The 25,593-nt window shown below is 42.6% G+C and overlaps 1 protein-coding gene across 3 annotated transcripts in view; it reads right to left on the bottom strand.

Moving 5' to 3' along the window:
• Positions 1-8,058: 8,058 nt before the first annotated feature.
• Positions 8,059-25,593, bottom strand: part of LOC119963824 (polyadenylate-binding protein-interacting protein 2-like) — a 132,221-nt gene continuing 114,686 nt past the window's right edge. For all 3 annotated transcript variants that reach the window (XM_038793139.1, XM_038793137.1, XM_038793138.1), the window contains 2 exons: positions 16,436-16,609; positions 8,059-14,257 (listed from right to left, as the gene is read on the bottom strand). In XM_038793139.1, the coding sequence (XP_038649067.1) occupies positions 14,201-14,257; positions 16,436-16,609 (231 nt within the window). In that variant the 3' untranslated portion in view covers positions 8,059-14,200. The remainder of the gene's footprint in view (positions 14,258-16,435; positions 16,610-25,593) is intronic.

Below are 25,593 nucleotides of genomic sequence, written 5' to 3'. Positions count from 1 at the left end.
TCCGACCCCTCCCGATATGAGGTCCCCCCTCCACCCCTGCATCAGCTCCTGGGCACCGCTTCAGCGTGGGAAACCCGGTCTAATAACCACGTCCCTCGCCACCAGGTCCACCCCCTCATCCCGCAGCGCAGGAAACCAGAGAAAAGCCCGCGCTTTCACACTGCCCCACCCCACCAACGCAGCTCCCAAACCGCAGTCCCAACCCAACCACCAACTCCGTACAAACAAAGACACAGATCAACCACAAACCCCAGTACCCCCCTTAGAACGCAAAACCATAACCCACATCGTCCGAAAGCGAGAGAAAAAACAAAAACAGAATAACCCGCTACAGCATAAACAATGATACATGAATAGAAAAACTCCCACAGCCCCCAGTCTCTAGTTCGAGTCCAGCTTTTCAGCCTGCACAAAGACCCACGCTTCCTCCGGGGACTCAAAGTAGTGATGCCGGTCCTTGTAGGTGACCCACAGGCGTGCAGGCGGCAACATGCCGAACTTCACCTGCTTTCCATGGAGCACCGCCTTCGTCCGGTTAAACCCGGCTCTCCGCTTGGCCACCTCCGCACTCCAGTCCTGGTAGATACGCACTACCGAATTCTCCCACTTACTATTCCTCACCTTCTTGGCCCATCGGAGAACACACTCCCGGTCAGTGAACCGATGGAACCGCACCAGCACCGCCCGCGGGGGTTCATTCGCCTTAGGCCACCTGGCCAGTACTCTGTGGGCCCCCTCCAGCTCCAGGGGCAGATGGAAGGATCCTGCCCCCACCAGCGAGTTCAACATCACGGCCACATAGGCCTGCAGGTTCGACCCCTCCAATCCCTCCTCGAGGCCCAGGATCCGCAAGTTCTTCCTCCGTGACCGAAGCTCCATCTCCTCGAACTGATCTTGCCACTTTTTATGAAGCGCCTCGTGTATCTCCACCTTCCCCACGAGGGCCGAAACCTCTTCCTCGCACTCAGAGGCCTGCTGCAGCAACTCGAGTATCGCTGCACCCTGGGTTGTCTGGGTCTCCAGCAGCTTACTTGTCGTCACCTTCAGGAATTCCAACAACTCCCCTTTCAGCTCCGTGAAATAGCGCAGAAGGGCCGCCTGCTGCTCCTCAGCCGACTGCCTCCACTGCTCAGGGGCTCCACCGGCCGCCAGTTTGTCCACCTTCCCCCGCTTTTCCAGGGGAGCTGCTGCCATTTTTCTCCTCGCCCCACTTAGAGTCCGCACCATAAATCCCGGGGGGTTTTGCTCCAGACCCCTTTATCCACCGGGAATCGTCGAATCAGCGCCGTTTGGGGCCCTTAAAAGAGCCCACAAGTCCTTTTAAAGCGGGAGCTGCCGAACGTGCGGCTTAGTTCCGCATAGCCGCAACCGGAAGTCGAAATCTATATCATTAAGCATGGTAATAAAGCCATACAACACAATGGAGGGTATCACAGTCATATCGTGTAGAAGAAGCCCTTCGGCCTATCTATTCTGCAACGACAAAACAACACTAATCCCAATTTCCGGCACTTGGGTACTCATCCCCTTACTTTTCAAAGGTTGTGAGGTTTCCCGCCTCTAAAACCCTTCCAGGGATTTAATTCCAGACTCCCACCACCCTCTGGGTGAAATGTTTTCCTCAAATCCCCTCTAGACCCCCTACCACTCACGTAAAAATTATGCCCCCTCATTATTAACCCTTCAACTAAGGGAAACTGCTGCTTCCTATCCACCCTGTACATAACCCTCAATCTTATACACCTCAACCAGCTCCCCCTCAACCTTGTCTACTCTAAAGAAAGCAATCTGAGCCGATTCAGCCTCTCTTCATAGTTCAACATGCATACAGGGCTTCATGTCCACAATGACTGTGTGGTGGTCACTGTTACTGAAACGGTCATGCATAGACGAATCTGCGGCAGGAAGGTTGGTGAGGAGGTAAAGTATTTTTTTTTGTTCCACCATCAACTGCCACAGACCTAATCTAGAAGCTACCTTTTTGGAGTCAGCCAGCTCTGTTTGAGTGTGCTACCATGCCACTCTTGGTGATGGCCACTCTTGGTGATGGCCACTCTTGAAGTTCTCCACCCAGAGTACATTCTGCGCCTTGGCCACTCTGAGTTTCCTCCAAGTGGTATTCAGCCGTGTGAATTCCATAGTAAATTGGCAGATTTCTTTGCCCATTCTGATGCCATGTGACTTCATGGAGTCCAGAATCCATCTTCTTTGAAGATGTAACTAGTAGAGTTGACAAAGGGAAGCCAGTCGATGTGGTATATTTGGACTTTCAGAAAGCGTTCGACAAAGTCCTGCAAAAGAGATTATTGTGCAAGATTAAAATGAATTTTTAAAAACTGAAAGCGCTTGGGATTGGAGGAATTGTATTGAGATTGGAGGAAGTGTATTGAGATTGATAGAAAACTGGTTGGCAGAAAGGAAACAAAAGAGTAGGAATTAACGGGTCCTTTTCAAATTGGCAGGCAATAACTAGTGGGGTGCCACAGGGATCGGTGCTGGGACCCCAGCTATTCAATATATATTGATTTTGACGAGGGAGCCAAATGTAACATCTCAAAGTTTGCAGATGATACCAGGCTGGGTGAGAGTGTGAACTGTGATGAGGTGCAGAGATCCTTGAGCATGATCTGGACAGGTTGGGTGAGTTGACAAATCAATGGAAGATGCAGTATAATTTGGATAAATGTGAAATTATTCACTTTGGAAGCAAAACCAAGGCGGCAGATTACTACCTGAACGACTGTAAATTGGGAGAGGATTGCACGCCACGGGACCTGGGTGTCCTTGTGCACCAGTGTGCTTAAGGTACAGCAGACAGTAAAGGCAGCAAATGGTATGTTGGCTTTTATTGCGAGAAGCTTTGGGTCCAGGGACAGGGGGCCTTGGTGAGGCCACACCTAGAATATTGTGCGCCGTTTTAGTCTTCTTTCCTGAGGAAAGATGTTCTTGCTCTCAAGGGTGTACAGTGAAGGTTTACCAAGCTGATACCGGAAATCGTGGGATTGGCGTATGAGGAGAGATGGACTAGGTTAGGATTGTTGGAGTTCAGATGAATGAGGGGGGAATCGCAAAGAGACTTGTAAAATTCCAACAGGACTGGACAGGGTAGATTCAGGGAGGATGTTCCCAATGGTGGGTGGGTCCAGAACCAGGGGTCACAGGCTGAGGATTTGGGGTAGATCATTTCGGACAGAGTTGAGGAGATATTTCTTCACCCAAAGAGTGGTGAGCCTGTGGAATTCATTACCACAGGAAGTAGTTGAGGCTAAGACATTGAATACATTCAAGAGGCGGCCAGATATGACACTTGAGGCGAATGGAATCAAGGGATATGGGGAGAAAGCAGGATTAGGCAATTGAATTGGACAATCAGCCATGGTTGTCCAATAACAAGTCACCAGTTTTGTAAATGTAAACACAATTAATTTGTATTAATAACTATAATTAAATATGCAAATACAACTGGTTAACTATCATCTAATTCCTACCCCACTCCCTTTTTACGTGCCCCACCTTCTACACACACATACACTAACAACAGACAAACACAGAAGGGAAAGAGGTGTAAAATAATGATGGAAGTAAAAGGATAAGAGTCTTTGTTTCAGATGGACGTTTGAGTACACTTTTATTCAATCTGGTGCCGGAAGTCAGTGCCGGAAATCTAAAGGCAGTTACTCATGGAAAGTACAAAAATGAAGGAGTTTCGAGGAAGCCTGAAGTTAAAGGAACAAAGAGGAACTGGGAGCAGAGCAAGAGTACTCTGTTCATTTTAAAGCACATAACTGTTAAAGAGCTTGCTAGTGAGAAGCTAGGTTTCTAAAGAAATCCTGAAGTTTGGAATGTTTTGCTAGTCTACAAAGCAAATCTTGAAGTGATGAGGAAGACAATATTGGCTTGAACAAAGAAAGGTACAGCACAGGAACAGGCCCTTCTGCCCTCCATGCCTGTGCTGACCATGCTGCCCGTCTAAACTAAAATCTTCTGCACTTCCGGGGTCTGTATCCCTCTATTCCCATCCTATTCATGTATTTGTCAAGATGCCTCTTAAACGTCACTATCGTCCCTGCTTCCACCACCTCCTCCGGCAGCCAGTTCCAGGCACCCACTACCATCTGTGTAAAAAACACTTGCCTCATACATCTCCTCTAAACCTTGCCCCTCGCACCTTAAACCTATGCCCCCTAGTAATTGACCCCTCTACCCTGGGAAAAAGCCTCTGATTATCCACTCTGTCTATGCCCCTCATAATTCTGTAGGCCTCTATCAGGTCGCCCCTCAACCTCCGTCATTCCAGTGAAAAAAAAAATGAGTTTATTCAACCTCTCCTCAGAGCTATTGCCCTCCATACCAGGCAACATCCTGGTAAATCTCTTCTGCACCCTCTCTAAAGCCTCCATATCCTTCTGGTAGTGTGGGGACCAGAACTGAACACTATACTCCAAGTGTGGCCTAACTAAGGTTCTATACAGCTGCAACATGACTTGCCAATTTTTATACTCAATGCCCGGCCAATGTAGGCAAGCATGCCGTGTGCCTTCTTGACTACCTTCTCCACCTGTGTTGCCCCTTTCAGTGACCTGTGGACCTGTACACATAGATCTCTCTTGACTGTCGATACTCTTGAGGGTTCTTCCATTCACTGTATATTCCCTACCTGCATTAGACATTCCAAAATGCTTGATATCAGTGTGTGTAACAGTGGAGGTTAGTCATGATAAAGGAATCCTGAAGGTTTGGTGAAAATCCTGGGGTGGATTCGCTGGTAAAAATGAAGTGGAAGTTCTGAATTTCAGAACGCAAACTGCTGATGGAAATGCTAGGAATGTGGGAACCTAATAAGATTCACAGTGAACTTTAGACGAAACTAAAACAGACAAATAACAAGAATAGCAGTCATCTTGAGGAATAATGAGATGCAATTTGCCCAGTAACAAGGTTAGCAGGCATCTAGAGACATTGTGGTGCGAATGGCCATATCAAAAACATTGTTTACCAGAGATCAGTAGGGCTATACAAATGATAACTTCAAAAGCCCAGGAAGTTGAGAGGTGTAGACAGCCAAATCCACAGGGTGGGATATCAAAGAGACTGATCAGTAAAACTGCAGCACCATCATTGGAGAAGGAGGCAAATTCTCGATCCAAAAGTCAAACAGACTAGTTCCATCACTGATCTGAGCCATGGAGACCTGTTTCATGTAACATTTAGAGCTACAGTAGATTGCATCTAATTTCTTCTAAAATGTGCTGTTTTGTGTCTTTGCTGAACTAGGAAGAGTCGGTTTCCTAAGCTTGGGGGTATTGTGTGGAAACAATTAACTGGGTTTGACTTGTAACCTAAAATTGGGTGTTACTTGGGAAAAGGGGTGTCTCAATAAATTCAGGGAACGTGGGTATATTTTGGGAATAAGAGGTAACCAGATAACATGGTGTCTTTAGTTATTCATATACTTGTGTGTCATAGCGCATAATATTAGTCTTTTGTTGTGTTTTTTTTCCTTTAATAAATATTCTTATTAATTGTTTGCACAACCACTGGACTGGTTTATCACTGGGTTGTATATGGTCCCTCACATTATTCCAAACATGAAAAACACCATTAAGAACCAGTGTTTCAAGATAGCCTTCAGGGTTTTGAGATATTAACAGGGTCCTTTCTAGAAAACATAATAATGAGAAGTTTTAAAGCAAGTTTTGGGAGTGGAGTTTCAAAACACTCATCGAACAATCATTGGGGGAATTCAGAGGAGAAATCCACAGACACGAACTTAGGTTCAGAATGGAGTGTGTATTTGACCACAATCAATGTGTGGTTTAAAAAAGGCCTGTATGCTAATGAGACTATTGTAACTTCAAATGTTCTGTGGCAGGCAGCACTGCTGCCTCATGGCGCCGAGGTCTCAGGTTCGATCCCAGCTCTGGGTCACTGTGTGGAGTTTGCACATTCTCCCCGTATTTGCGTGGGTTTCGCCCCCACAACCCAAAGATGTGCAGGGTAGAGATTGGCCATGCTAAATTGCCCCTTAATTGGAAAAAATGAATTGGGTGCTCTAAATTTATTTTTAAAAAGGGAAAGAAAAAAAACTGTTCCGTGTTAATCTTAAAACCTGTGTGCCATTGTTCACCTTCAGGGGGTGAGGGAGGGAGCAAGGGAGTGGACGGAGGGAGTAAAGCAGCATCTTTTATAATCCATTTTTTTCATGTTTTATTTTTTTTGGTTCTTGCTGTTAAACCAAATTAGTGGTCCGGTGTCTCTGTTCCTTCATGTTTGATTTTAAAAAAGTAAAAGTTGCAGTCTTTTGAGCCAGGGTTCCATTCTGGGATCTTCCCATCCAGTTTATAACATCAACTGGGATTGTAATAGGATTTTGAATGGTCGACATGTCATTTCCTATGCCTCGGTCAATGTGCGGTGGTCCACTTTTATTCCTTTTGGACTGCGTTTCAATTTGACACAATTAAGTGGCTTGCTCGACTGTTTCAGAGGGCAGTTATGAGTCAACAACATTGCTTTGGGTCAGGGGTCATCTGTAAGCCAGACCAGGCAAGTACAGCAGATTTCTTTTCTGAAACAGCATTAGTGAACCAAATGGATTTTATGAAAATAGTTTCAAGTTCATCATTAATTATATTTCCAGATTTTTTAATTCAAATTTCACCATCTGACTGGTGAGATTCGAATCCAGGCCCTGAAACCCTGGATCCCTGGAATTCTAGCCCAATGGCAAAACCACCACCTCCCCAAATGGTGCTCCTTCCATTCCATATTTCCAATTTATAACAGTACCGTAAGATACATCCGCTGAACATTCAACTTTTGCCTCAGTTTGAATAGATTGGGGTCCTGAATTTTAAGTTGAACATTTGTCTTTACCAATTCAAATACAACATATTTAAGATGCCTAATCTAGTTCCTTGCCATCACAAAATACTCCATCAGAGTATAAAGTTGGCAGGCACTCAGTGTCTTGGTTACTCTACAAAAAGGATAAATGCACAAGTATGGTTCAGAAAGTGATTAAATTCTTATTAGATAGACTCGTCACAAAACAGTTCTTTTCCTCAACAGCAGTAACATACACACCTCAATACATCCTCTCCCAGGATGACATTTTAGAGACTCTGGTGTAGTGTCCTGGCTTGGACAATGTCCCATCAAATCAGGAACTGGATTTGAATCCAGCCCAGAAAGATGGCATTTACTATTAGCAATAATGGCCCAATACAAAATGTGTCTGCTTCAGTCTCAACCTGCATTCAGTGAGCAAGAATCCAAATCTACCAGATTCAGCACCATTACCATTCAGGTTGGCCATAAAAATATACAAGTATTGAAAATACCTCCATTTAATTTAGACAGAGTGCCTGACTTCCAGCTTGTGTTGGTGCAGAATGATTGCAGCTTCACTTTTTCTTTTGTTATTCTATTACCTGACCTTATACTGCATCATGTTATCCTGGAGCAATCCCCATTGGGTCCTCAAGCCCAAATCTTAGCCCTTCTCACCAACCCTTTAAACCAAGGAGAATATCATGGACTTGTTGCAGAATGGGGAGGGGAAACAATAACAGAGAATTCTGGAAACGCAGGTTAGGCAACATAGAGAAAGAAATGGTTAAGTTTCAGATCAACGACTTTTCATCAAAACACAAAATTACAAAGTATTTCAATCTGAGAGAGAAATAGGCAGGGAGCACAAAACACAATCACTTACCTGTTGGACAAGTATACCAAGCACCTGCAAACACATAAATAAGTACCACGGATGACACGTACAGAATATTTGTTTTGCTCGTGTTCTATGAACAGGATTCCATCCTGGCAAAAAACCTCAAATGCTATTTTCTGTTGCTCAGATTTGTAATGCTTTTATTTGATAAATGTGAGGGTATCAATTATGTTTCCACTTGAGGGGGAGGCCAAAACACACGCCTGGACATTTTGGGCAGAATTTTCTGAGCTGCAAATTCTATCAAAAACATCTGCAATTGTTACAATTTTTTATCTGCAAAATTCTGTCTATGTGCAGTTCAAGGAAAACAGACTAAACAAATATGTAAATTACAAATTTTATTCCACACTTGTGTCAGATAATTAACAATAAACCAAGGCGATACATCCACAATCGGATAATGCCCTTGTCTCGACAAATGCTGAAACTCTATTTTTAATACAGAAATGGTATTAATACAGAAATATGCTGGCAACTGTTGTTTAAACAGATTTTACCCCAGGACTGATCCAATCCATTAACTACCAGGTAGCAAAATGGCAATAATGATATTGTGTAACTGAATTTTTATGGGACCAATAGCATTGATATACAACAACAATTTAAGATCATGAACAGGGCTTTTTGAGGAGTTAAGAGGCAGGGCAAGAGGGAAATTCATGCTTGAAAAGATGTTGGATAATTTCCAGAGGGAACTGAGATGGGCAGCATTCTCCGGTCCGCCAGCCGTGTTTTCCTGCACAACTCGCCCCCACCGGCAGCAGGATTCTCTGTTCCTGCAGCTGGCCAATGGGGGATTTCCCATTGTGGCCACCCCACGCCGTCGGGAAACCCGCGGACATGGGTGCGTTGCCGGCAGACCGGAGGATTGGAGAATTCCGCTGATGGTCTCTCAGTTGACCTTATAGGAATCAATGTCAGAGTGGCCTAAGTAGAGATAGGCTGCAATGTTTTTCATGTCAATGCACCTCAACTAGTGGGATTGCTGGATGTTAGTCTACAAAATGCCATCTTAGTTAAATCTTCACCAGCCAAGTCAGTCAAGCTGGTCTGTCATTGGGATTGCATTTGAAGAGGACAAGCGAAACACATGTAGGGAAACAAAAAAGTTAAATAATAGCACATTATCCTGCCCTCCAATGCATAATCATGGTGCTAGACCTTTCCAAAAGAATTAACAAAATAAATCATACAATATGTTCCTATGTTCAATGAGGTTTTCAATGTTAAAACTTAAACATTTTGGTTTTACAAACTTATATGTTGTTCAACAGGATCTCTTTTGATCCCCCCTCCCCCTTTTCGGTCATGATTGGTTTGCAATAATTTTTAAGAGAGAAAAGAAAGGAAAAAGACAGATCCAGAAAGAATTGCATTTTTATAGTGCATTTCACGACTTCCAGATGTCTCAGTGTCAATAAAACATTTTGAAATGCACTCACTACTGTTATGTCAGAAATGTTGCAATTATTCTCCAGGTGCAAAGATGAAGGTTTTCGAAATGTGGTCCTCCGGCAATGAACAAAAAAAGTCTCAATGCATATCGTACCAAGTGAAATGCAAATTCAAACTAAAATTTAAGAAGCAAGCTAACACAAATGGAAAAGGAATCAGAATTCTAGCACCCGTGCCAACTATTCCAATTACAGAGCAAGCTTAGAAATATGCAGCTGGCAGCTTCAAGAGCCCAGAACTTTAACATTACCCTGACAAGTTCAGCAGTCTAGTATTTTAGTTTGCCATGTTTCTTTCTTTCCACATAGAGGCAAATCCTGATGGAAAACACTGAATTAATGCTCACAAATATATCTTGAATGCATGGAGAAGCCAGGATAATGGCAGACATACAACAGCTGATTTTAGTCCTCAAGTTTTTTTTCCTGCATAATTTAAAAAGCAAAGCTGGTATGCAGATTCTTGCACCTTTATAATATCAGCTCTCCCTTGCATGCAGACCTGTTCTAAAGCACCAGCTCCTTATTGTACATGCAAGTTGTAAACAAAATAGTCAGCAATGATGTGCATGAACCATAGTAAGGACCAGTAACTTTTATCCACAATGCAGTTTACCATAAAACTGATGTAGACTGATGAAAGCTCACGGTGTTACATGCATCCTAGTTGCAATTTTAAAAAGAATTGAAAGACCAAAAATAACTCCCTCTTTCCCCCTGAAATCTGAGAGAAAATTAGGCTAAGTGCATAATGGGACAGGGTACCCTTGCATAGGAGAGTTCATTTCCTTCTAGTTTCAAAACATGGCCACAAATATAAAGTATACAAAAGCTGACGAATGCAAGCATACAGGAGTATCCCACAATATTCAGACGGCTGGTTACATCTTGAAACAGCATGGTGTGAAACTGGGTGGTGGGGACAGTGTAGGAATGCGAGGTACAAACTGGATTTCCTGGTTACTCCACAGATACGTATGCAGCTGTGAAGGGGTGAAGTGAATGAAGTTGGCTGAGGGGGAGATGGGGAGAAATACCTGCCAATTTGCGAAATTACAACCTGATAGCTACAAGAAACCAAATGCACACAAATAAACCTGGCTAAAGTTAAATTATGTGGTTACATCAATGTTTTGGATCACTACTGCAATTTGTTTTGTTTTTAATATCGCAGAATCCTCTGGACTCCCTCCAGTGCAGAAGGAGATCACCTCAAGAGTTAACATAGGGCTAAATTATACCCTTTTTTATTCAGCAAAGATATTCATGTTCCAAGATGGTTGCGTTTCATTCATCTTGATGTTCTAATTCCCAGTTATTACTGCACCGGAGAAACCTAAATTTGGAAAAATTCTCAATGGGTCACAATTTATAACCTCCTAGTTAAAGATTCAAAATGGGGGAAGTGGGTAGAGAAGGCAGGATTAGTTGCCACACATTATTTTAAATGCAACACACAGTAACCTAGAATGTAGCATCCTGTCTTCCTGCAGTACGATTAAAGTAGAAATTCTTCTTTCACCTTATTCAAGTAAATTCAGACAATGCATTGTGAAGAATATTTTCCCTGAATGTTCACAATTGCGACAATATGATGGAATAATCCAGAACAGGAGAAACATCAGTAACATTCCTTTTTTCTCCTTTTCGATAGACAGAGTGAAAAGTTAAATTGAGATTAGTCTTAAATAGATTTAAAATTGAGAATTTTCCAACTAAGCCGTCATATCAGAACTTTCCCATTCTAAACACCCTCATTACCCTATTCAAATTTTAACCACCTTTCCTCCTGAAGGCACCGGCTTTGGTTGAAATATAGTCTGTTAGTGCTGGCAATCCTAAAGTGCCTCAAAAGTGACTATCCCTCAGAAACAAAACTCAGAAACAGACTCTGAAGATCACATCTGAATCTGATCATGTTTCAGCTAACCATTTAAATATATGGACTTTCCCATCATGACTGGATACGGATGGAAGGTGGACTCCATATGATTTTCTTTTCTTTAGTCCAGGAGTGCAGATCCTAGTAAAACATCCATTGCTACTTCCTCTGCTGTGGTCAGCTGACTTGACACACACCAAGGCCAGTATGATTTTGCACATGGGGAAAGTGCCTCTAATCACTGTTAGTAAGAGACCTAAACTTATTCTTCACCCCCCAGAACATAGTTTACAATCCTCTAGATTGATGGGATTGAAGTTCCTGATCCAGACAAAATAAATTAATGTTTTTGATGGCACTTATGGAGCACCAAAGTGACCACAATTCAGCAGCAAATGGCACGGTACTCAAACACCACAATAGGTTTAGAGAAGGGGAATGTCAGACTGGTACAAACCAGGTGCAAGTCCTAACAAAGCCATGCTACAACTAAAAATACAGAGGGGCCCATCTGGCCCACATTAGAACAGACACGGGGCATTTAATGCTGACAGAGGATGGTGAAAGGGGAATATGTCTGTCTTCGAAACACCAATCCACCTAAGCAAAGAAAATGTTCCATGTGTGACAGAACATTCGGGGGGGGGGGCAACTTGAAACCTTTAAATCCTTTCAACGTAAAAGGGTCAAGAGCTGATTGTCAGAATGATACAATATTATCCATCCAGTTTATAAAATATACAAAGGAAAGTTGGTTTCTCATAAAGTATTACTTGGCAGCTTACATTATGCAGATTAAACTTAAGATTCTTTAATGACAGTATGAAATGTACTAGGGCAGTGAAGGAGCCATAAACAGATGCTTTTAGGGCACAGCCAGGTGTACTGCATAACAGTGTACAAAAATGTTCCTCATTTATTCGAACTATAATGGAATTTCCACTATCTTTGTAAATTCAGAACCACAGAAGCGGGTGGGAGAGAGGAGGAGAATAAAGAACTGTTAGTATGCAAACAATTATGGAAATTGCCAGAGTATCTCAGTAATAATCTCAATCTAGAGATTTGCAGCCATAACAGAGAACTAATAGACAAAGTTTGTGGGATCAGTCATGTGAAACAGGAAATAGGTGCAATAAAAATATTTTGAAACATTTCCAATGGGGTAAAGTAGGTTTAAATTATTAGCAATAAAACACATTTTTGTTAATATAAACTGACACAAGGCTCAGGAAGAAATACAACAACTTCAATATCTGAAAAGAGTACAATGGGGTTGAAAACCCCCACCCATTCAGGACCTGCATGGTTTTAAGGACAGGTGATTAGGAGAAGTGGAAGTCGGACAAGCCCAAAACTGTCAAAATAAAAGAGAATTTCTATACTTCAGTACCCACCTACACCCACGAGAAAGCATTTTCCCAGCACCATAATCCAGAAATCAATGACCAAGCATTGCAGTGAAGACCAAGGTTACTGCTCCATCCCTTCCCCACGACAGATTTTGGATTGGATTAACTAAAAACAGGAAATTAGGCATCAGACTTGAATTTTTTCTCTCAAATTTGAAATTAATTCCCTCCCCGGACGGATTTCTGTGCCTCGTGATGAATAATGAGATTTTTTTCGAAAGATCTGAAGAATAAGGTCGTTTTGGAACTTAAGATCCAATTCAATTCCCACCCATTGAAATACAATGTGCAAAACAAAATTGTTAACCCTACTTAAATCAGGGCATCTGCCAAACCACTTTTATACCATCAGGTCCTGAAGCAACACATCCCCATCACCCAAAGAATTTATTCATGATCTTTTTAAAAACCACATTCAACCATTGAACTTCCTAACTTTCCACTGACCAAAGCTTTAGAAGAGTAGCCATGTACTTTATTATTTTCTTAAAATAAAAATTTACTTTCCAGTACTGTTTGTTTTTGCACTCACTTGTCCTCGAGATCAGAAAAGAAAAACAGATCGGAGCCTTGAAAGGAGCGTCATTTTCCCAGGGAGACAGAAAGTGCGAGAGAGGCTGCAACAGCAATGTCATTTTCACCATTTAGGCAGACACAAAGCAATGATGTTTTTGAGAAAACTTGAGAGCTAGATTCCCATGTCAGGTATGTGCTGCATGAAAAGCTCTTTGCCGAGCACTTGTGGACTCTGTAGCTTGGGCAATTTCCTGTCTGGCCCACCCTCCTCCCCTGCCATGAAAAGCGTAACCCAATTTTCAGTCAGTAAAGGATTTCTCCCTACAAACTCATTCTAACAAACTGCGTCCCTTTATTTTTCTTTTAGTCCTTTTGGGCTGTATTTCAAAAACCCCCAAAAAGATACATACGTGCATTTATAAAATCTTACAATATGCATTGTAACATATTTAGCTTCTGCAGCAAGTTCCCTTTACTGCTAGTTTCAATGTTATTTTATAAGGAAATTTGTTTCGACCATAAAATTGACTACATGTAATGGCAGTGGTAATACTGTATTCTGTATAGCTGTTCTACATCCCCGTCCTTTGTAAAGCTCTCGGATCAGGGAAGAGAGGGAAGTTTATGATCAGGCAGTAAAATAACCAAAAGGGGTGTGTGTGTGTGTGTGTGTTTCCAGCAGTTGGTAACTTTTCAATTCTTTTAGAATCAAATTATTTTGGCAAAGTGCTTTTGTTATTCCGCGAAAGCCAATTTTTAATTTTTAAAAAGGATACTGTCATTTTAAATTCATCTTTCAGGAAATACGGAGTATCCTAAACTGAGCAACTTCTGGTATTACGTTCAATTCACCTCCTTCGCCGCTCACCAAGCCATGAAACCAGTCGTTTTAAGTAACAGAGCCACTGTGATACGTGGTAGACGGAATACCGTACACCATCAACAGCATGCCAACTTAGCCTTCCATGAACCAGAAAGTGTGAAAGGGCCAAGCTGTTTTTGCAATAAAGCCGAACCAAGCCAAAAAAAACAGCAAATCTAAAACAGGTCTTCAGTTGGGAAGGGGGTAGAGGGTGGGTAGTCCAATAGCATCTATAACAAATAGGCCCTCCTAAAAAGTGACTTGCTTCACAGTGTTCAGAAATTGTATTTTTTTTTTCTTGCCCTCCAGCAGAGGGCAGCCTGCAAGAATCTCAGAATTTCAATACTTCACTCCAGGAACAAATTCCTTGGCGTCGGGATTCAGAGTACTTTTACTCTAGAGAGGAAAAAAAAGGAAAAATAAAGCATGTGTGAGTAATACAGTTACAACAGATTATTATTTTTTCCAAACATACCATTTGCTTTCTTAACTGCTTGCTGTACCTGCTTGCTTGCTTTCAGTGACTGGTGTACTGGGACACACAACTCCCTTTGTATGTCAACATTTCCCAATCTATCATCATTAAATAAGACTCTGCTGTTCTGGTTCTTCATCCAAAATGGATAACTTCACATTCACCCACATTATACCGTGTCTGCCATTCATTTGCCCACTCACTCGACTTGTCTAAATCACCATGAAACCTCTCACCATGCTCCCCATCACTCACCTTCTCACCAAGTTCCCTGTCATCAGCAAACTTGGAAATATTACTTTTGGTTCCATCATCCAAGTAAGTCATGTATATTGTGAATAGCTGGGGCCCAAGCCATTATCCCTGCGGGACCCCACTAGTCACTGCCTGCCACTTTGAAAATAACCCATGTATTTCTACTGTTTCGTGTCTGCTAACCAATTCTCTGCCCATGCCAGTATATTACCCCAATCCCATGTGCTTTGATTTTGAGCACTAAACTCTCATATGGGACTTCATCAAAAGCTTTCTGAAAATTCAAATACACTACATGCACTGGTTTACCCTCATCTATTCTACTAATTACATCCTCACATTGCTGTGACACCTGAAGTTTGAATAGCTTGTTGAGACTTAGGGAAGCGGGATATGGGAAATAGAACAGCTTCTCATGCAACATGACAGAGCGGCATCGATGGAGGAACAAGAACAGGAGCATTTCATTCAGCCCCATGAGCCTGTTCCACTGACATCCAAACAGATCATGTCGGATATAGAATCATAAGATTCTCTACAGTGCAGAAGGAAGCCATTTGGCCCATCGAGTCTGCACCAACTCTTGGAAAGAGTACCCCACCTGGGCCCAAACTCCGATCCTATCCCTGTAACTTCATCTAACGTTTTGGACACTAAGGGACAATTTAACATGGACAATCCACCTAACATGCACATCTTTGGACTGCGGGAGGAAACCGGAACACCTGGAGGAAACACAGGGAGAATGCAAACTCCACATAGACAATCACCCAAGGTCAGAATTTAACCTAGGTCCCTGGCGCTGAGGGTAGCTCATGTCACTCCAATATTCAAAAAGGGAGGTAGAGAGAAAGCAGGGAATTTTAGACCAGTAAGCCTAACATCGGTAGTGGGAAAATTCTTGAATCCATTATCAAGGATTTATAGCAGAACATTTAGAAAGCAGTGGCAGGATCAGTCAGAGTCAGCATGGATTTAAGAAGAGGAAATCATGCTTGACAAATCTGTTGGAATTCTTTGAAGATGTAACCAGTACAGTTGACAAGGGGGAGCCAGTCGATGTGGGTATATTTGGATGGAGCAAGGGAAGCACTTGAAATTTGTCTTGCATATTGATGAAACTGGAAACTTGGAGTGAGATTAGAATTCAGGTTTAAAGGTCTAGAACATTACAACCAATTCCTATTCCCCAGTTCAAAAAACAAAACCTCAAACAAACAAAAATCATGATGTGGAGATGCCGACATTAGACTGGGGTGAGCACAGCAAGAAGTCTTACAACACCAAAATCAACCATATATGTTTTTTTTAACGCTTAAAAAAAAAAAAAATTTAGAGTACCCAATTCTTTTCCAATTAAGGGGCAATTTGATGTGGCCAATCCACCCACCCTGCACATCTTTGGGTTGTGGGGGTGAGACCCATGCAGACATGGGGAGAACGTGCAAACTCCCACGGACAGTGACCCGGGGCCGGGATCAAACCCAGGTCCTCAGCGCGTGATGCGATTTTAAATGCTAAACCTAAACATCTGTGCATGTACTGCAGTTTTATTTTTGGTGTGGACTTGTTTTGTGCAATTTCATGGCTGCCCATTTATCGCAAAAAATCAAAGCAAATATTTATCCTCTGAATAATCTAACAAGAGTCAAGGATAAAGACTTAAGAACACCAAATTACTTTTGATAATCTAGACCTACAAACCAATTTAACATCAATATAGAAAGGAAAGCAATGTGCCAGGTCATTCAGTGTACTGATCAGAAAGCAAATAGTTTTACATTAATGTGATGTGCACTGGCCCCATGTGCGAGTGTGTTACATCACCATTCTTTGCTCCTTACCACAAGTTCTTCTGTCTTGTTGCTGTCAGTTATGGACAGTCCATTCATTTGTTGTTGCACCTGGTTGATGCCAGGCAAATCCCGCTCTGGAATGAACCATTCTTGGTCCTCCTCATCCAGCATCTCCTGAAAACACCGTTCCAAGAATTCCTCCTCCCATAATTCCTCTTCTACCTGCAAATCACCACAAAAATAATTATTAAACACAAATTTGTTCAATTTACAACAAGAGCCCGAATATTGCAGCAAGGTGTCAGTGGACAAGCCTGGCCATGCTGGCTTGCTGCAAATTCTTCAGGTAGCAGATAATAGAAAATAGTAAAAATAGTAAGACTAGGGAGGTTATGTTGCAACTGTATAAGGTGTTAGTGCGGCCACACCTGGAGTATTGTGTTCAGTTTTGGTCTCCTTACTTGAGAAAGGACGTACTGGCACTGGAGGGTGTGCAGAGGAGATTCACTAGGTTAATCCCAGAGCTGAAGGGGTTGGATTATGAGGAGAGGTTGAGTAGACTGGGACTATACTCGTTGGAATTTAGAAGGATGAGGGGGGATCTTATAGAAACATTTAAAATTATGAAGGGAATAGATAGGATAGATGCGGGCAGATTGTTTCCACTGGCGGGTGAAAGCAGAACTAGGGGCATAGCCTCAAAATAAGGGAAAGGAGATTTAGGACTGAGTTTAGGAGGAACTTCTTCACCCAAAGGGTTGTGAATCTATGGAATTCCTTGCCCAGTGAAGCAGTTGAGGCTCCTTCATTACATGTTTTTAAGGTAAAGATAGATAGTTTTTTGAAGAATAAAGGGATTAAGGGTTATGGTGTTCGGGCCGGAAAGTGGAGCTGAGTCCACAAAAGATCAGCCATGATCTAATTGAATGGCGGAGCAGGCTCGAGGGGCCAGATGGCCTACTCCTGCTCCTAGTTCTTATGTTCTTAAAACATTCCATGTTGAGGTGGAGGTAGAAAATGTATCCAAGGTGTGAGTGGGTATTTGTTTTATTACTTTATCAGAGTTACAAAGCCAGAGCTCATTGTACAGACAGGGGCAAACCCCTAATCCAGCTCCAAAACCAATTCAAATTGCATCCAATTCATGGTCCCCATATGACAGACATACCAAAGCCAGGCATTACACCTGATCTCACGCTCATCTTCGCCAAAAGGCCGAGAAGCGATTGGAGTGGATATTTTGATCATTAGAGATTAATGCTTGAAAATTCACTGGCATTCTAAAAAGGTAACTTCATTATAGAAAAAATTGGCTAATGCAGAGAGCAGCCTGGCAGATAACCTGCTTTATAATGACATTTATCTACAAAGGAAAATTCATTTGCATCTTTACATGCATAAACAATACGTCTCATGTTCAAAGACCCATCCCACCTGGGTTATTCTCTCTTCCAACCTCTTCCATCAGGCAGGAGATACTAAAGTCTGAGAACACGCACTAGCATATTCAAAAACAGCTTCTTCCCTGCTGTTGTTACCAGACTCCTCAATGACCCTCTTATGGACTGATCTCTCCATGCATCTTTATTATACTCTGCATGCTTCAATCAATGTCTGTGTCTATGTATTTACATTGTGTACCTATTAATGCCCTATGTTTTCCATGTATGGAACGATCTGTCTGGACTTTACACAGAATAATACTTTTCATTGTACCTCAGTATATGTGACAACAAATCCAAATCCATCCCAGGAATTTGTCTTGTAAACTTTCTCTGAACTGCTTCATCCATCCTAAATATACAATACTGTATGTATAGTATTCCAGATGTGGTCGCACCAATGCCCTGTATAACTGAAGCATAACCACCGTACTTTTGTATTCCATGCCCCTCGCAATAAACAATGACATTCTATTAGCTTTCCTAATTCCTTGATGTAACTGCATACTAAACTTTTAAGATTCATGCACCTTGACACCCAGATTTCTTTGCATCTAAGAGCTTTGCAATCTCTCACCATTAAGGTAACTTTTCTTTTTTGCTTCTTGCCAAAATGAACAATTTCGCACTTTCCCACATTAAACTCCATTAGTCAGATCTTTGCCCACTCACTTATCCTGTCCTCCCGTAGCCTGTGTCCCTTTCCTCCTTACTTTCCTAGCTATATTTGTATCATCAGCAAATTTAGCAACCATCCCTTTCATTCCTTCATCCACATTGCTTATACAAATTCGAGAAAGTTGAGGCCCCACAACACTGATCCCTGTGAAGTATCACACATTACATCTTGCCAACCAGAAAATGACCTGTTTATGTCAACTGTATCCTGTCACCTAGCCAATCTGCTATCCATGCAAATATGTTGCTGTTTATACCATGAGCTTTGATTTTCTACAAAACCTTTCATTTAACACCTTATCAACTGCTTTCTGAAAATCTAAATTTAGTATATCCATCAGTTCCTCTTAATTCACAGCAGACGTTGCTGCTTCAAAGAACTCCAATAAATTAGTTAAAAGTGATATTCCTCACAGAAGCAAGTTGACTAGCTTGATTACAATGAACTTATCTAAGTGCCCTGCTATAACAGCTTTTCACATTTTCCCAATGACAGATGTGATACTAACTGGTCTGTAGTTTTCTGCTTTCGTCCCCCTCCCTTACTGAATAAATGAGTTACATGCGCTGTATTTCAATCTAATGAAATCACCCCCAAATCTGAGGAATTTTGGAAAGCAACATAACAACCATCTCACCATACTGGGCAGCATGGTAGCACAAGTGACTAGCACTGTGACTTCACAGCGCCAGGGTTCCAGGTTCGATTCCCCACTGGGTCACTGTCTGTGCGGAGTCTGCACGTTCTCCCCGTGCCTGCGTGGGTTTCCTCCGGGTGCTCCGGTTTCCTCCCACAGTCCAAATACGTGCAGGTTAGGTGGATTGGCCATGCTAAATTGCCCTTAGTGTGCAAAAAGGTTCGGAGGGGAAGGAGGAGTTACGGGGATAGAGTGGAAGTGAGAACTTAAGTGGGTCAGTACAGACTCGATGGGCCAAATGGCTTCCTTCTGCACTGTATATTCTACGTTCTATAAGTCCCCAGGATGAAATACATCAGAACCTGGCGGCTTGGCAGCCCACAGTACCAACAATTTGACCAGTATCACTTTCCTGGTTATTGTAATTATCTGGAGTTCCTCCCTTTCTTCCATTTCCTGATTTACAGATATTGGGATATTGCTTTATCTTTGATAATGAAGAACAATTCAAAATATCAGTTAAATTCACCTGTCATCTCCCAGGGATAGTAACGGATAGTGGTTCCAGGGACATTATCAGATATGATTCCATGAGTATGATTATGCCATGCTGTTGCTTGATTCATTGGGGGGGGGGCAGGATTCCCAATTTTGGCACAAACCCCGAGATTTCATGTTGCAGGGTCGACAGGGCAAGGTTTGCCGTTGCCATTTCTGCTGCCTAGGTTGATCACGGGTCACAAGACTTATTTTTCGCACTGGTTTGAAACAACTGAGTAGCTTGCTACTTAAGAGTCAATCACATAGCTGTGGGGCAGCACGGTGGCACAGTGGTTAGCATTGCTGCCTCATGGCGCTGAGGTCCCAGGTTCGATCCCGGCTCTGGGTCACTGTCCGTGTGGAGTTTGCACATTCTCCCTGTGTTTGCGTGGGTTTCGCCCCCACAACCCAAAAGATGTGCCATGTAGATGGATTGACCACGCTAAATTGCCCCTTAATTGGAAAAAAATAATTGGGTACTCTAAATTTAAAAAAAAAATCACATAGCTGTGGGTCTCAAGTCGCACATAGGCCAGGCCAGGTAAGGAAATGAAAATCGCTTATTGTCATGAGTAGGCTTCAATAAAGTTACTGTGAAAAGCCCCTAGTCGCCACATTCCGGCGCCTGTCCGGGGAGGCTGGTACGGGAATCGAACCGTGCCGCTGGCCTGCTTGATCTGCTTTAAAAGCCAGCAATTTAGCCAAGTGAGCTAAACCAGACCCTGCAGATTTTATTCCCTGAAGGATTAGTGAAGCAGGTGATTTTTTGCACCAATCAACGATCAGCCATCCTCCAGTTGAATGACGGAGGAGGCTCAATGGACCAAATGGCCTAGTCTTGCTCCTATTTCCTATGTTCTCGTGACCATGGTTTCATGGTCACCATTGCTGAGCTCTTTTTAATTCCAGATTTATTAACATTTTAAATTCCAACAGCTGCCAAGGTAGGACTTGAACGCATGTCCCCTGAACATTAGCCCAAGTCTCTGGACGTTACCACTACACCACAGCCTCCCCCAATTTCATCTGAACGACAGCATCTCCAATAGTGCAGCACTCCCCTCAGTGTCACCTTTGATGTTTGTGCTCAAACCCTGCAGTGGGACTTGAACCTGGAACTTTGTCATTCAGAAATGGGTGTACTACCACAGTTGACACTAAACTAAGATGATTACTGTAAGATATGTTAGATGTTCAAAATTGTGATGATTTTGATGGTGTATAGAAGGAAAAATGCTTCCAGTAGCAGAAGGATCAGTAACCAGAAGAGACAGATTTAAGATAATTGGCAAGGGCGGCAAGGTGGTGCAGTGGTGAGCCCTGCTGCCTCATAGCACCGAGGAGCCGGGTTCGATCTCGGCCCTGGTCACTGCCTCTGTAGATTTTGCACATTCTCCTCGTGTCTGCGTGGGTCTCACCCCCACAATCCAAAAAGAAGTGCAGGGTAAGTGAATTGGCCACGCTAAATTGCCCTTAATTTTTGGGGGGGGAGGGGGGGGGGGGGGGGGGGGGGAGAAGAGAGAGAAAGCATTGGGTACTCAATTTTTAAACAAAATGGAAAGGTTATTGGCATAAGAACCACAAGTAACATAAGGGCCACTTTATTAATGCAGTAAGTAATGACCAGAAAAGTTCTGCCTGAAAGGATAACGAATGCAGATTCAATAATGAATTTTAAAATGGCAATTACCACAGGGGGGAAATACTTTTTGGGAAATTAGGGGAACGCAGTACAATGCAATTAATTACATCGCACTTTAAATGACTCAGCTAAGTTTGATAGGCTGAATGACCTCCCACGTGTGCTGCATCACTTTATAATATTCTGCACATACACTGCAGGCCTGTTATAATGGGTCATTATCAATGAAACAGAATTATTGGGTTAAGTAGAGCAATGTATCCCACAAGGAAGTGAATGGATAACTTGAGCTATGATGGACAACTTGAGCTATGGTGGAAGCATAAGCATGATCATATCCAGTGGTTTTTCATAATGTATTGTGTACATATAATGCTTCAACAGCTCTTTCAGCATCTTGGTTGATATTGTATGCTTATTTTTAATTGGCAGCTATCTGAGATAAAGCACTCGTGTGCCAATCTCAATCAAGTCCGAAAATTTGAGCATTTATTGCCCTTCAGAAGATGGTGGTGAATTGCCATACTGAATGATGTGTAGGTACACCCACAGTGCTGTGAGGGAGTTCCAGGGTTTTGCCCCAGCAACAGTGAAGGGGAACTAGGTGGTGGGGTTCCCAGGCATCTACTGCTCGTCCTGCTAGACAGGAGCAGTCGTGGGTTTGGAAGGTGCTGTCTAAAGAACCGTGGCTAGTTAGAGCTGTGAATCTTGCAGCTGGCACACATGGTTGCCACTGTTTCGCCAGTGGTGGAGGGTTTGATATCTGGTCAGATACTTCACACGGTTAAACAAAGGGCAAAACTTTCCTTCACTGTCAAGAAATGCTACAGCCTTGTTTGTATTGTAAAACTGTTGAACAAAAATACTATTAAAAAAAGAAATGCTACAGCCCCATTTTCTGCAGTGTGACATTTCCATTTCTCATGTTTTTGTCTTGCACGAAATAAAAAACAGGAAATGCTAAACATAAACATATCAGGGGCAATAGTAAATAATTTTGTGGCATGTTAGCGGCTCTGTGCTGCAGGTTTTTGGGGCAAAGGTGCCACTTTGGAATAGTAGTGTTCTGCTTAATGCAGCCAAAGTGCTGCATGTGCGCTTGTGACTTGCTGATGGAATGCAGACTCGAATCCAGGGAACAGAGTTTTGTGAATCAAGACTGAAATTCTGTGAACTGGGCAACTGTTGAAACCATCCAGTTTGGAGCAGACTTTGGAGAGAGAGAATTCCAATGAGAGCAACAAGGTAGAACAGTGGTTAGCACAGTTTCTTCACAGCTCCAGGGTCCCAGGTTCGATTCCCGCTTGGGTCACTCTGTGTGTGGATTCTGCACATCCCCTCCCCCCGTGTCTGCGTAGGTTTCCTCTGGGTTCTCTAGTTTTCTCCCACAGTCCAAAGATGTGCAGGTTAGGTGGATTGCCCAGACTAAATTGCCCATTCTGGGGACATGCATTCAAGTCCTATCTTGGCAGCTGTTGGAATTTAAAATGTTAAGGTTACTGGGTTGTGGGTATAGGGTGGAGGTGTGGGCTTAGAAGTGTTGGTCTTTCCGGTGCGGACTCGATGGGCAAATGGCCTCCTTCTGCACTGTAAATTCTATGTCTATGAGAACTTCAACAGTGAAGACTGGAATTCTTTGTGTGAGGGAAGGAGTTTCAACGAGAATAGTTGACTAAAATGCTTACTGACATATAGGCGGATTGTTGAGAAATCCGCAGTAGCTGTCTTGGTCACATCTTCCACTTATTTTTCAGGTGGTATGATTGACCACAGTTTGCCTATGAATTGAATAGAAACAATGTGCAGAAGTACAGGGAAAAGACAGGAGAATGACACTAACCCATGATGCTTGTTCAGAGAGCTGGTGCAGACACGATGGGCAGAATTGCTTCCCTTTGCACTGTAACAATTCTATGAGCCCATGAATTTGCATGTACCTCATTAACCCCGAATGTTGATTTATAAAATAGATACTGCAAATTGTTTTATCTTTCTGACCTTGTACGGTCAATTTTATTTTTGTTTGTTCAATACCAGTAGAATGTTTCTCTTAGCAAGTGTCTTGAATCTCAAACTCCGTCTACCTCAAACAAAATAAAATGTTCTTGGTCCATAACCGGGCTGTAAAAAAAACTACTGGTCTAGGATCATAACACAAGTCCATTCCCTTGTCATTGTGCCGTTTTTGATGCTCAATTCCCTTTCTCCCATTCCTCCTTCAGAACTTCAGACCTAAAGTCTTGTTTAAAAAGGCACATAATATTCAACTAATGCCAGGAAATACCAAAATCACAACCTTCTCTATTCATAACTGCTGCCATTAGCAAAGTGTGCAAGCCCATTGTTTACTCAAACATGTTGCGCAAGGTACTGTAAATGGATGATTAGCTACAAAATCTCTTGTTGAACACGGCAAGTTAACATCAACATCACAATTGATATTCCTCATTCCATTTAAATTAGAAAATGTAAATGTAAGAGTTGGGGGCGGGTTTCTAACTTACGGTGGATATTTGACATTTTATTTCCAGAGAATCACCATTTCTGCCAAGACCAGCAGAAACTACTCTGTTGAAAACAGCAATATCATTGGGAATTCAGTGAAGTGCAATATCACATGCAGAAAAATGCTCAGCACCAATTCTGTCCTCCCCAATTTAGAATAGATTGTTTTGAGCAACAGAAATATATTTAATTATTTCAGATCTGTCACTGGATTAGAGTTTAGAGATGATGAATTAATAAGATCACAAAAAACTATTTGCCTTTTAGTAGTAAATCATTCCGAACAAAATTGATTCGCAAGGAAATATTGGGGCCCATGACCAAAGCTTATTCAAAGAGCAATGAGTGATTTAAAAAGGCGAGAGATAGAGAGGCAAGAGATTTAGGGAGACAATTCCAGAGGCCAGAGTCTGGGCAGCTAAAAGCTCAGCCCTAGTGATGAGGGAAATGAGAGAATAAAGAGTGACGATACATAAAAGACCAGAGTTAAAGGGAGCATCTTGAAGGGTGAAGGAATGGAGGAAGTTAGAAAGACAGAGAGATGAGGGCCATGGAAAAATTTGAAAACAAATGCGAGAATTTTTAAATCAAGGCATTGGTGGATCAGAAGCCAACGTAGATTGGTTTTGTGAAGCACACAAGTATATTGGTACAAAATAATCAAATTAACTTACTTGAGAAAATTTTCAAATAATGTATGGTATCAGGACATAAATATAGTCAAGCAACCATTCTGATTAATAGAATCCGGTTAGTCAGGAGCATTCAGAGCCAAAGCTAATGTCAAAATAGGAAATAATCAAATCAAATGCAGTCACACATTGGTACTAAACTTTCCCAGCTTGGATGACAATCAATGTCACTGTCCATGGGCAGCCACTTAATTGACACAAGTGAAATGACTATGTCGATGCAATATGATCCATTCCATATAACAAAGTTACATCAAATTATTACGTAAAATGTTGAGAGTTTAAAGAAATAAAAACATTTTCCCCAGTTAAGCACCTTAATGTTATTTCATAGGGGGGCTGTTGTTTGAGGGGATATTGGAGCGAGAGAGTGGCTAGCGAATAAGAGTGGAGTGTGGGGAGAGGCTGTGGCCTGTTGGGCCAGGTAGACTGTGGGCCTGGAGAGGGGATGAGTGGGGAGCTATTCTTTTTCTCAGCCTAGGGGTGGGCTGGTGGCCATCTTAGGTTGGCCTGGGATCCAAAAATTGTGGTAGCAATATTGAATTATGCTGCACTTGTCTGATTTGGGGGGATGGGGGAGGGGGGGGGGGCGGGCAGAGACCTCCAACAATGTTGATCACTCACCTGCAAGTGCGGGACCGGATCAGGTTCTGGAAGGCCTGGGTGAGCCACATCTTTCACTCCGGGTTTGACAATGGGGTACAGGAGTGGTCGATTTTAGGCAGAGAGGTGGAGGCTGATCAGAGGGTCATTATGTAATTGTTACAGGTATGCCCAAAGGAAAGGCCGTGGTGCTGGTGAACATGTATGCCCAAGATTGGGACGATGTTAGGTTTATGAGACGGTTGTTGGCTGCAATTCCAGAGTTAGAGACATGCTAACTGATTTAAGAGGAGGATTTAATTGTCTTTTGGATCAGAAGTTGGAACACTCCACGCTGAGATTGCTGGTCCCTTCTGGGATGACAAAGATGCAAGCAGCATTCATGACGGAGGATGGGGGTGGGTGGAGATCCTGGCTATTTATGCACCCGGTGGGCAAGGAGTTGGGTTGGAGGCTGAATGTGGGA

This window comes from Scyliorhinus canicula, chromosome 3 (assembly GCF_902713615.1).
Source record: "Scyliorhinus canicula chromosome 3, sScyCan1.1, whole genome shotgun sequence".
Taxonomy (NCBI): domain Eukaryota; kingdom Metazoa; phylum Chordata; class Chondrichthyes; order Carcharhiniformes; family Scyliorhinidae; genus Scyliorhinus; species Scyliorhinus canicula.
The sequence above is the reverse complement of the archived record's forward strand: the minus strand, read 5'-3'. Positions and strand labels throughout refer to the sequence as shown.